General features: G+C 39.0%; 1 protein-coding gene across 4 annotated transcripts in view; it reads right to left on the bottom strand.

The window, feature by feature from the left end:
- The window catches only part of FUBP3 (far upstream element binding protein 3), a 49,773-nt gene that overhangs the window by 15,254 nt on the left and 22,087 nt on the right, over positions 1 to 12,432 (bottom strand). For 2 of the 4 annotated variants that reach the window (XM_063432433.1, XM_063432435.1), the window contains exons 3-10: positions 9,505 to 9,538; positions 7,958 to 8,007; positions 7,007 to 7,078; positions 5,839 to 5,896; positions 3,770 to 3,932; positions 2,607 to 2,705; positions 2,136 to 2,240; positions 1,136 to 1,268 (exon numbers count right to left, since the gene is read on the bottom strand). In XM_063432433.1, coding sequence (XP_063288503.1) covers positions 1,136 to 1,268; positions 2,136 to 2,240; positions 2,607 to 2,705; positions 3,770 to 3,932; positions 5,839 to 5,896; positions 7,007 to 7,078; positions 7,958 to 8,007; positions 9,505 to 9,538 — 714 coding nt within the window. The remainder of the gene's footprint in view (positions 1 to 1,135; positions 1,269 to 2,135; positions 2,241 to 2,606; positions 2,706 to 3,769; positions 3,933 to 5,838; positions 5,897 to 7,006; positions 7,079 to 7,957; positions 8,008 to 9,504; positions 9,539 to 12,432) is intronic. The other 2 variants (XM_063432434.1, XM_063432436.1) reach the window with 1 other exon arrangement.

Below are 12,432 nucleotides of genomic sequence, written 5' to 3'. Positions count from 1 at the left end.
CACAAACACACACCTTCAAGCCAGCAGCCCTGGTTCCCAGCCCTTGGGTGAGATCTAACCCTTTCAAAAGACTGTTTGCTCTAAATAGATAAGCTTTATATATAACTTAAGTATGTATATCAAATTCTTCACAATATTTTCCCCCCTTTTCGATATTAAGATTATGTGATTTTTTCCCTCAAACCATCAATGTATAGGTGATTCACCCTTTTTGTGAACTAAATGTATATCAGCTAATCTTACCTTTTTTTGGTTACGTTTTTTTCAAAAATGTGTATAAACTGTATATAAATATTTAAAAACAAGCCCCCCCCCCCCCCCTCCAATTTTATTTTTCCAATTTCTCTACATTTCTGCTGATTTTGATACATTAACGGTTGTGGAGCACTTTATAGCATTCAAAGGAAAAAAAAATTTGAAGGACACAATTTCTTTTGCTTTTTGTCTTTTGGAACAAACCTTCAGGAATATGGAGACATTTTCAAAGTTTAAAGCCAATCTACATAATTCTGCTGTTACAAGAATTTATTTCCTGAGAAATTCTTGCATTACATACAATACAAATGTATAAGTAGGGTGATCTATGTGGTTCATTCATTCCTGTATGCATTTATATTTGTACAAATAGTTTTTAAGCATATTCCCAAAAGGGGTGAATTTTCCCCAAATGTAAAAAAAAAAAAAAAAACTATTTCAAAATGTTTTTATTTATTTTTTAAATCCATTTTTTCTGTATAATGTAAACGAAGATTTGTGCACATTCGGTAAGTTGTACTGCTGTAATACTTAAGCAAGTGTATTACCATGGCTACCTGTTAATTAGAGGTAGATTTTCTGAGGGTTACCTTGGTCCACATGTTAGAGTTCATAGGTCCATCAGTTTCTACTTTAACCCCTTAAAGGACCAAACTTCTAGAATAAAAGGGAATCATGACATGTCACACATGTCATGTGTCCTTAAGGGGTTAAAACCCATATTGGTAATCCAATTTCTCCTTGGATCAACAACCCGTTTACATACATATCAATTATATCCACATTATCTTAATGCAAAACCCCCCAATGTTTTAACAATGCCAGTACAGCGTAGAGTGTTGTAGACCAGACCCTACAGAGGGCAGAAATTATCACAAACCTGGTTTGAATTGAATTCTCACTCCCGCATCATTCTGAATCTTTTTGATCATCTCCCCATTTCTTCCTATTACAATTCCCACAGCGAACCTTGGTACGGAGACCTGGCCGGTAACACAAGATGGGTTTAGTGCCTATGGAGAATAACACAGCAAGCATTCACCCTGGGTCTACATAGCCCTGCATACTGATAAGCAAACAAGTTAGTACATATCAAGTGCCATTTACACCTTTGGATTATGTAATGTGTGGATTAAACAGTGCATCCTTTAGCTCCTGTGGCTTTGGACAATAACTTCCAGAACGGTTTGTATATGACTGTCAGAATATTATGGGAGTATTCCTAAACATTTGGGGAAGGGATACAGTCTGGAAACGCCTGCCTTTGTTATAAAGCATTAGCGACTAGCTGGAGAGTGGGAGGGGTCACCAAATGTGATGGACAGTAGCCTTGAATTAAAGTGGTATGATATTTCTCCTTTAACCCCTTAAGGACCAAACTTCTGGAATAAAAGGGAATCATGACATGTCACACATGTCATGTGTCCTTAAGGGGTTAAAGGGGGGTGAAGAGGGATGTGGGTCTATTTAGATGTAGTGTGCCTCCTGCAGACCTTTTGATATGAAGACACAGAAGAGGGGATTGAAACATGTCTTTATGAACTCCCAATATTTAGGAGGGGTGAAAATGGGACCACCTCTCCCCATGCCCTATTTGAGGATTTTAACATGATAACTGGGGATATTATTCAAAGCTGGGTTAAAGTGGCTTAAGGCAATCTGGATTCCAATGTCCTAAAGGGAACAAACTCCAGTAATGTAAAACATCAACAACAAAAAAAAGTTAAAAGGCTGTTGATAGAAATGAAAGGAATTATTTTTTTTTTTTGCAAAAATGGGACACTCCTGTTAATATGTAAAATTCTAAGGAAAGAAATCCAAGCAAGAATAGTATTGCATACTGCAAAGGTGCAAAAAGGCAGACTGTAGATTATTCTTACCTCTATGCTGCCTCCCCCCATCCTGGAGCTGAAATCACTGCGAACACCTCTGAAGTCGATCTGGTCCTTTTCTCTTATGATCTCCAGAACCAAGTCTCTTGCTTGCTATAGAATAAAATAGAGTGAAGAGCTGCGTTAAGAAGGGTAGCCATTTCTCATGTTGTACAACAGACTGGTGCACTTGGGGTACCAGCCTCTCATCTTTGTATAGATATCTGCTAGAAGTGAATATGTGCTTACAGCACCAAAGCACGATTGTGCTCTTCTGTGCTAGCCTTTATCCTGGCATGATAAACACTCAAGAGTCTCTAGTCTTGCATGACTTTTCCCCAAGAATAAGAAAGTGTTTCCTATAGAGCGAATCTTCCTTACACCTTGCAGTTGGGGTGGACAAAGTCATTTTAAAATATGCATGCGCACAGCAGCCGAAAATCACAACCACATTTCATAATAAAGAACGAATGCACGTACCTGTACTTTGAAAGGATCTCCTGTGATTCTAAGCGGCTTGTCTGCCCCGGTTGGTAAAGGGCCATCTTGAATCATTATCATTTTAACACCAGTCCTTTCCTGCAAATGCAAAAAGCTTCATGTTCACAACAAAACACAACATGGGCTTGTTTACTCCATAAAATGTAATAGAAGCAACTGCCACTCAGCCCTCTAAATGTCTGAATGTGCATTACTTTTAGGATTTATTTTTATAATCTCATATTTGTCTTGACAACCTGGTATATTACCTAATCTAATAGACCTGACACTAGATATGTGAATATCATCCCACTGCCTGCTTTCTAAGTACTAAGACATTTAGGTTTTATACTGTATTCATCCAAGTAAATTTAGGAGATATATATTGTCCAGTAGCGAACAACATTGTAAATAAAAGCAATTTACTAAAACCCGGTAATAGAAATTTCCAGAAAAGCTCAGATTTTCACATTATCTGCAAATCTAAGTAATCTTCCCATAATCCTACGTTCCAGAAAATGTTATCAAATGCACAAACTTAATTGCTCATCTGCTGCACCTTGACTCCTCTCAGTATTTCTCTGGCAGATTGGCCAAGATGAGAACGGAATTGTTTGAAATGCATGAAACGTCATGCTTTGCCTTTCTAGAAGGCAGCTGTGACAGTTTCAGTACCCTTATAGAAAACCAACGAAAAATAAAGACACAAAATGGAAGTTGAAGGTGCTTTAATTTGCTAGATTTAAAAAAAAAAAAAAAAAATGATCAAGAGTTTTAGTTGCAAGATTAGTCTCAGGAAAGTGATTGAAACCCTCTCCTGCACTCAGGACTGGAAAGGTTGAAAAGGTAAATAAATAGATTCTCTCAGTTTTAAAAAGGTAACAGAACACTGAGAATTAAGTACTAATTAGAAACAGCTAACACTAGTCTGAAAATTAACATCCCACAAAGCAAATACCACACTGAGCATAATTACTCTCTTATACCTTCTGCAAGAACAAACTATTAGCAAATTCACGTTAATGGGGGAAAAGGCACTGGTAATGAAAATGACAGACTGCACCATGCAACACTCGAGAAGGTGCGGTTAACCCCATTGTTGCTCTAGTGCCACAAAGACAGGGTATCTTTGAGTCACTGTTAAATGGTAGGAAGGGGAATACCTGGAGCTGTTTGATGGTCTCTCCTCCTTTGCCGATAACAAGACCCACTTTGGAAGCCGGGATTAGGATCTCCTGGACCGTGCTGTTTCCGTCCATATCATTATGAAAACCAGGTCCATTCCGACAGCGATCCACAATTTGCCCTAATAGACGCTTTGCATGCCTACAGGAAGAGAAAGGGAGCAACGGGATGTATAGAAGCAAAAAAATAGAGAAACCCAGCAGTGTGGAAGTTTCACTATGAGATTACTATAAATGGGTAGAAGCCACTTCATTAGGATAAAAACATAGAAATTTATTAGCGAAGATTAAAAAGGGGGAAAAAAAGTGTCTACAAACGTGAACAAACTAGTGTGGCTAGTGGGCTGAAAATATTGTAACAGATATTCAACAGAAAAAAGGGGATTAACCACTGTTCGATACAAGGTCAGTAAAGAACTAGTTAATACATTTAGATCACATAGGAGTGTCAGAAAACAGGACATTGTGTCTAGGCAACATTGCTGCACTATATCAAAAAGATTATTACAAAGTATTATTTAAGAGCTCTTGCTTAGGAGAGGTTGAAATTAAGTAATCAATTTACTCATGTGCTAGTAGGCAGGGAGTAAGTATAGCTGCGGTTGTATAAAAGATATACACATAACCCGCTTTAGCCGTAATGGCATCATTAGACGGATACTTAGAAAAAGGAGTAACGATACGGCAGCGCTAAGATAGATGAACAGAACGTCTATATATACTGTGCCTATGACTCCTAATGAAATTAGATAGATTATGAATAAATCTTAATACTAGATAAACTAATAATTCCCTTGAACTGCTTCGAGGCAGTTCCCAGTACCCACTAAGGAGCCCTTTCCTAAAGCTGAAACAGCCCAACAACCTAGCCACACCGTGAAACAAACTAAGTGCACATCGGTGAATAGTGCTCTGGAGTGCCGTCAACAGTAATGGGATGTACGCACAGGTAAGGGCTGGCAAGGACAAAGGCTTAATCTAAAGCTCTCTGAACAATAAGACATACATTCTGAAACAACTTGAGTGCAAACTAGTTATACAAGACATGGTATTTGGACAATTGCTCTCCTGTGGCAGTGAGCGGTTAGATTAAATCGTGAGGACGCATTTATTTACAAGCCAAAAGCACATTCAGGATTATTCGCAAAACCTAAAAATTGTAGTAAGTTACAAGGGAATTGAAAATTATACATCAAAACAGTTAAACTGGAAACATTCTCCAACTTGGTTATTTTTGGCTAAAAACCATGTTTAGTGATTAACCCTGTGAATAAAAATAGCAACACCTTCAGGACTTTTTTTTTTACATGCATTCCCTTCTGGTTGCAATGGGGTTAAATTAATCGAAAAATTAGATTGATGTGTGTCACAGCTATGTTTTTGTAGCTCAAACACAATCTCAGTGACTCACTGTAAAAGGAAGAGAGACGGGGTAATGGTTAGATATAAAAAAACAAAACAGAAACCCTATGGCTTGCTGTGTAATATGCAGTTGCCAATAACACTCATTCCAGATCAGTGCTCACAGCAGCCTGGCACAAATGAGGGGGCTTTTGAAACGCCCTTAAACTCCAGAGACTAGCTGGGATGCAGCGAAATCTGGTATCTTTAGAATAAAGAAAAGGTGGAGCAACGATGCCCAATGCCAGCTCTCTCCCAAGCACACGTGACAGGGGCAGCGTGGGGGGGGGGGGGGAAATAAAACTGCATTACCTCTGCCTGCTGTGATACCTTTAAGCATTTTTGTGTTCGCTCACCAAGCGAAAAAAAGCACAGCAATTGTGGAAGCAAGATTGTAGCTTTCGGGAAGGAAGAGGGAGGGCAGGCGGCATGCTGGAAATGTGTGTGTTGGGGGGAGTACTTGACTGAGATTACACTTTGAAACATAGCTATTTCAGATCAGCAAATATTGCACAAAAGGATTTTAATGGAGATAACTCCCATGCTGCCAAGTGCTCCTTTTCCAGGAAGATTTATTTTCCGAATTTTTATGAAACCTAGGAGGACATATCAAAGAAGAGGGGACCGAAACACCGCACAAAACTTACTCTATACTTTCCGGAGCACCAGTTAGGACGCATGATCTCTCCGGCATACCACCGCTGTCTGCAAGACAATAATTTAACATTTCAAAAAACAAAAACGAAATACAAGGCAGTGTGAATTATATGAATATGAGAATACAAAGACAGGGAAATTGTCAAACGTTTGCCAGATTCCCCTCAGATAATTATCAGTCCACACCCTGAAGTGTGTCTAGCACACAAGTATATTCTTATAGGGAATCCTGACTATATAAATAAGTCTAGATTTGTAACAGACTTCTAAGAAATGCAGCATATCGGTACACAATAAAAAGCACTCTGAAGATATAGACAGGGCTCACAATTTCAACTTATTACTAGGCTTAAATTTTAAAGCCAGGCTTGTAGCATAGGACTTCACATTTTAAGCCATGTCCTAAAAACTAAAGAATGTAGAGAGAAAAAAAGAAAAAAGATGCAAGTATAAACATTAAGGCAGTGAGTGATAAAGGGACACAAGGCACCTGCACAACTTTGATGCAGATTAAAACTCATGGTAAAAAACAAAAAAAAAAAAAAAAAGTTTGATTAATATGCATGTTTAAAGCTGTCCAGGTTTTGTATAAAAAAAAAAAAAAAAAAAGAACCCCTGATTCCAAGAGGCATTAACAGGGAATTTCGCACTTGAGAAAAGCGGCTTCAATTGGCACGCCATTCACAAATGCAGCAGTGGCTTCCATTAACTTATGCAAGTGTTCCCATTATTTTTCAACCCAGAAGAATCAACTCAACGACAGCAATGCTCACTCACAAGTGCCACTGTGTTAAACCCTTGGACACTTTAGTAAGCATGCAAGTGTGACAATTTCCCAGTCGAAAACTATAGGGAGAGTAAGATCAGGAGGTAGATTACAACTAAAATAACTTGTAGAGAAGTGATATTAATAGTTGGGTATCTTTTCTTAATTGATTTTCTTTTACTGCATATAAAACGCACACATCATGATGCCCCTTTAAAGCAATTGCTTACTTGCATTGAAATATAATACACAGATCACCAATCTAGCACTCAAACAATCAAATGTACAAGTCATGTAATGTGCACACAAACAGCTGGGAATGTCGCAAGTCACTTTTTTGAGGAGATCAGGCTCCTTTTAACTGGTGGTGTGAGATTTAGGAAGAGATTTACCTGGTGCGATCTGAATCTTGCAGCCAGATTCAGTCTGGATCCGTGAAATCTGTTCTCCACCCCGTCCAATTACTGCAATAATAATAATGAAATATTACTGAAATTGCAAAGGTTTAAGGTTAGTCAAACTTCCACAAAAGGGTCTAGACAGTTTTACAACTCCAATCCCAGGGGATGTAACTGGAGCTATTATAGCGGTAAAACCCCCATACTTCTAATGGAATAAAACAAACAGATGCAAGAGATGACAGCGATTACGAACCTATTCGATTTAAAGAGATAAGATGTGTCCATTCACATACAGCTTATTTTCCCGGCAGTACCCAACATTTTAACTTGCCAGCACTTTCCCAAAGGCCAGAAGAGGCAAGAAATCAATGATAAATGTGCCAGAGGGGTTGGCAATCTTCGGCAATCCAGATGTTTACTACATCTCCCATAATGCTCTTGCAGTCACTGCTGGCACAGCATCAGGGGATATGTAGTCCACAACGTCTGGGTTGCCAGAGATAGCCTTCCAGTAAGCTAGTTTATCAGTTTGAATCATAAGTTTCAGGTACATAAAAGCGAGTACTTACAGCAGTGCTTCACGTGCCACTTACAGCTCTATTACCAGGTAATAGGAAACATGCTACATAGATTTTACACGTGAAAAAAAAGGCAGAACGCTGGGGCATGGTCACCTTTTATGCTCCTCCTACCACAAAGCAACTTGTGCCTGCTCCCACCAGCTGCATTGTTCTTCACTTCCTGATTTGCCCCGCACACCGGAACTGAAGAAAGGACCATATTGGTCCAGGCTAATCCCTTATGGGGGAGGTAGCAGGTAAATATTTAAAATATTAATAATTTACTTTTCCGTTACCAATCCAGTAAAGGGAAAAACACCTTAGGGGATCTGCCACTGTACGACACATTTATTTACACACTGAGAATCAGAGAAGAACTTACTGAATCCCACCATCTTGTCAGGCACTTTAAATTCTTCCGTCATCACAGTTCTGAGGAAAAAAAAACACTTTAAATACAAAACATACAAACATTTAGACAGAACAACAGAAAGAAGTGTTCTCATCAATCACACAAGGATCTTACAGAGAACAACTAAACTTTTTATTCAGAGATCTGAGTTGGCATGAGCCCTATATAGTCACTTTAAGATGAGACATGGTACAAAGTTACATTCATGTTTTGGAGAGATCTGGTTTGATTTTCACTTGAGACTTTAGTAGAAATGCAAGAACTATCTGGCCTAACGCTAAAATGTGCTTTATTTAAAGCAGTTTATGCAAATGTGCTGAATATTCATTGCATGCCTCCCAGAGCCCTGCCAAACACCTAATTAAAAACCAACTTTACTGTGTAGGTTTTCTGGTGACAAAATTACAAGGGAAGGTGAACAAAATGAATGTCTCTGTACACATAGTGGACACAACACATTCATTTATTATAAGGGCACTCCTCCTCTCTTGTAGAAGATCAGATATTGTAGGCATTAAATGGCCAGCATCTGATTGCCTCATTTATTTTGATCTGTATAACAGTGATTCAAAATCAGTCTGCTACAAGAAGTTATTCTTTCCAGAATGCATGTTCAAGAATCAGAACTGGATAAATATTTTTGACACAATTTGCCTTTAAAGGGACATTATAGTCACCCCGACCACTTCAGCTCAATGAAGTGGTCTGGGTGCCAGGTCCCTCAGGTTTTAACCCTTCACATGTAAACATAACAGTTTCAGAGAAACTGCTATGTTTACAGTTTGGGTTAATCCAGCCTCTAGTGGCTGTCTTCCGGACAGACACTAGAGGCGCATCTGCGAAGCTGGAGGTGAATTTCGCCTCCATAGGAAAGCCCTTGCCGCGCATTCGGCTTCAGTGACGTCGGATGGGGAGGAGAGGTCACCAGCGCCGAGGGAACCCGGCACTGGATTAAGGTAAGCTGCTGAAGGGGAGGGGGACCCTCAGGGCACTATAGTGTCAGGAAAACCGCTAAAGTGATTCTTTAAGGCTATGTTTACACACTTCGTTTAGGCCATATGACAGGATCACATTCTCGGGAAAATAAAAGCATGGCTAATTTAGAAGTCTTTCAAGTGTGATACACCTTTAGGATCACAGTGCAAATATCTTCATAATATCTACCTATATATCTTCCGTTTGTAGTAAAAGCAGTGTGCACAAGGTTTTGACTCCATTTTGACTTGCAGGCAGAAAAACTATTACATCATCTGGCAAAGCAAGCCTCCTTTCTGGGAGCTCATCTGTCATCTCTATTAATTTAAGTTTATGGCCCATTACCCATTTCTGCAAACCTAGAACATATGCCCGACTATCCGCATTTGAAAGAAATAAAAAAAAATTTAAAAAAATTCTGCACTAAATCGCTCGACTCGAGTCTTAAACCGCACTGCTTGTCTCATACTAGACTACAGATGGCGGATCAATAAACAATTAGATCCTGATCAATAAATAATAAAACATAGCCCACTGCTTACCTTTGATGTACCAGCGCTCCTAACTGGTTACCAACTGTGGACGAGAAAGAGGAAAAGAAAAAAAAAAAAAAGTATTATTTCGAATAAGTCAACTTAATCTTGATGGAAAAATGCATTCTCTGTCTAACGAGCGTAAGGAGAGGGAGAGGGGGGATGTAGGGCACTGGAGGGTGTACCATCACAGACATTTAGGCTTAGTTTCTGAAATGAATACATTATTAAGGGATATATGTCATTGAACGGAAGGGCAGGGGGCATCGTCATGATCAACACTGTATAAACTGTATGGACCAGCTGGGTGGACATGGAAATTGATTGCATGCTTTCATAAGGGGGGGGGGACAAGGCAAAACATATTGCTAGCCCTCCAGACAGCCACAGGATACTTGGGAACATAAAACAATGATGGGGCATATTTCAACATTTTCCCTACTGGCCATCAAATTTAACATGATGCAGAGATTACGCTGATTGCCAAAAAACAAAAATCAATAAGTCAAAGCAGGTATAAAAAAAAAAAAACAATTTGTCTATTAAAAAGCAAAATAAATTAACTTAAAAGAAAATAAAAGATAAATCGTGTCTGTCTGGAAAGAGATTGACTGAAGGATTCTTGGGCACACAGTTCGTGAAGTCCAACCCTATTTATAGTATATAGAGTACTTAAAAAGTGATTTGCAGTCCTGACACTACATATGCTAGATTACAAAAACCAACAGGTGTTCCTGTTTGTAGCAGCCAGGAGACTGATATACAACATGTATACAAACTCACAAAGGTAGTGTTTCGGCTCCAGACCAGATCTCTTTTGCATGCTTGTTTTGCAAAGGCAGGGAAGCATGTGAATCACTTTGCAATGTTTTTTTAATAATCACAAGTGCCAAGAAATTAACAGAGAACAAAAACAGTTTATTTTTCCTAACTCTGAATCGCAGTGAATTAAAAACTGAATAAAATTTAGGCATGCATAGTTCTATTGGGGAAGGGAATGGCAGTATATTCAGAAATGATTAGTTACAAGGCAGTGTGTAACAATGCTCCCAAACAACGCATGTCAAGTTTTATCACACTTGTAATGCGGAGACCTTAAATATTTATCTTTGCAAATATTTTAAAAGGACCACTATAGTCACAGACCACTTCAGCTTAATGAAGTGGTCTGGGTGCCAGGTTTCCCAGGTTTTAACCCTTCAGATGTAAACATAGTTTCAGAGAAACTGTTTACATTGCAGCGTTAATCCAGCCTCTAGTGGCTGTCTTCCTGACACCCGCTAGAGGCGCTTCTGCGACGCTCAATGCGAAAATCGCATTAAGCACGCAGAACGTCCATAGGAAAGCATTGAGAAACGGTTTCCTATGGACGCTTTTAATGCGCGCGCAGCTCAGAGAGCAAAAAAAAAAAAAAAAAAGTCGCAAGAGAGGGCTCTCCTTAAATTTAAAGGGTAATCCAGACGTGGACCCCTTACTCACAGTGCCTAGAGGGATATTGGTTATACTTCACTGATGATGCCTAACAAGGTTGAAACGATCGTCTGGGGTTGCTGTATCATTTCTTGGTTGCCACAACTCCCAGACAAAGTCTACACTTGAAAGATTTAAGAGGTTGAGTGCCGGTCAGAATGATCCTACTGCCCATTGGTAACAGCTGAATACATTATTGCCTAAGATGAAAGTAAGAATCTGTAGGATTTTATAATAATGACACTTTCAGGGGACAAAGCCACTGTTAAGTAAGCAAAAAAAATAAATAAATAAAAGTTTCCTCTTAAAAATTAGTTTAAAAAAAAAAAAGTGGAAACTGATGCCTTTTAAAGTGTAAAAGTGCCAGTTGTGATGCGCTACCGAAATAGCAACTAAAAGGAATCTGGTACAGACTAAAATCACTCCTACCACCATAACCACTAAAGAATAACAAGTTTAGAGTTTCTCTAAAGGGACGCTATAGTAATCAGAACAACTATAGCTTATTGTATTTGTTCTGGTAAGTATAAACAGTCTGTTCATGCTTTTTGCAGTAAACAGTCTTTTCAGAGAAAATGCAGTGTTTACAATTCAGCCTAGTGATAACTCCACTGACCACTCAGATGGCTGCTAGAGGTGCTTTCAGAGGCAGTGCTGCCTAGTGTGCCATTCAGTGTCTCCACCCTCTGCATGTAGACACTGAACTTTTCTAATAGAGGCATGGATTCATCTATATGAGGAGATGTGGATTGGCCAGGGCTGTGTGACTTCTGCTGGCTCTGCCTCCTTGACAATCTCAGCCAATCCAATAGGAAAGCATTGCGATTGGCTCAGAGAATCACTTCTGATGAGGTCAGCCAAGCAGGCAGATCAGCCTTTATTGGTGAAACGCGTTGTGCAATATTGTAACATTTATGTGATTCCTTTCAAGCATTAAAGTATATTTGGTTTTAATTCACTTGGTTGTGATAGACCATTTATTACACTTTTTATGCAATTTTAAATTGTACTTGTTCCTGGCACACCTAACTTCAGATCTGGACAACTATTTACCAACATATCCCTGGTGGGGATTATACCACCCATGCGCTGATATTTGAGCGACTTAACACTATCAAATGTGAGTATAATACATTTTTGTACTGCATCACATATGTTTAAAGTGAGCACTATTGGGTATTTGCTTTTTCTTTCATATACCTATCTGCATATCGAGATATTCGCCTAATAAGTTATAACCCCCAGTGGGATTGTACCGCTGCAAGTAATATTACTTGGAGCTATCTTAAGCTCCATAACATGTGAGGGCTACCTCATATACCACTGTTGTAAGTCCTTTTTCCTGCAAAAAAACAGTCTGCACTATTATTTCTAACTTTGTATCTCCCCACATATATTTGCAAGCACCTTAACCAAGAACCAACATTCCCCAAGAATCCAGAAACAGCTGGAATTGCGATATTTGGA

The sequence above is a fragment of the Pelobates fuscus genome, chromosome 9 (assembly GCF_036172605.1).
Source record: "Pelobates fuscus isolate aPelFus1 chromosome 9, aPelFus1.pri, whole genome shotgun sequence".
Taxonomy (NCBI): domain Eukaryota; kingdom Metazoa; phylum Chordata; class Amphibia; order Anura; family Pelobatidae; genus Pelobates; species Pelobates fuscus.
This window is presented reverse-complemented; position numbering and strand designations above follow the sequence as displayed.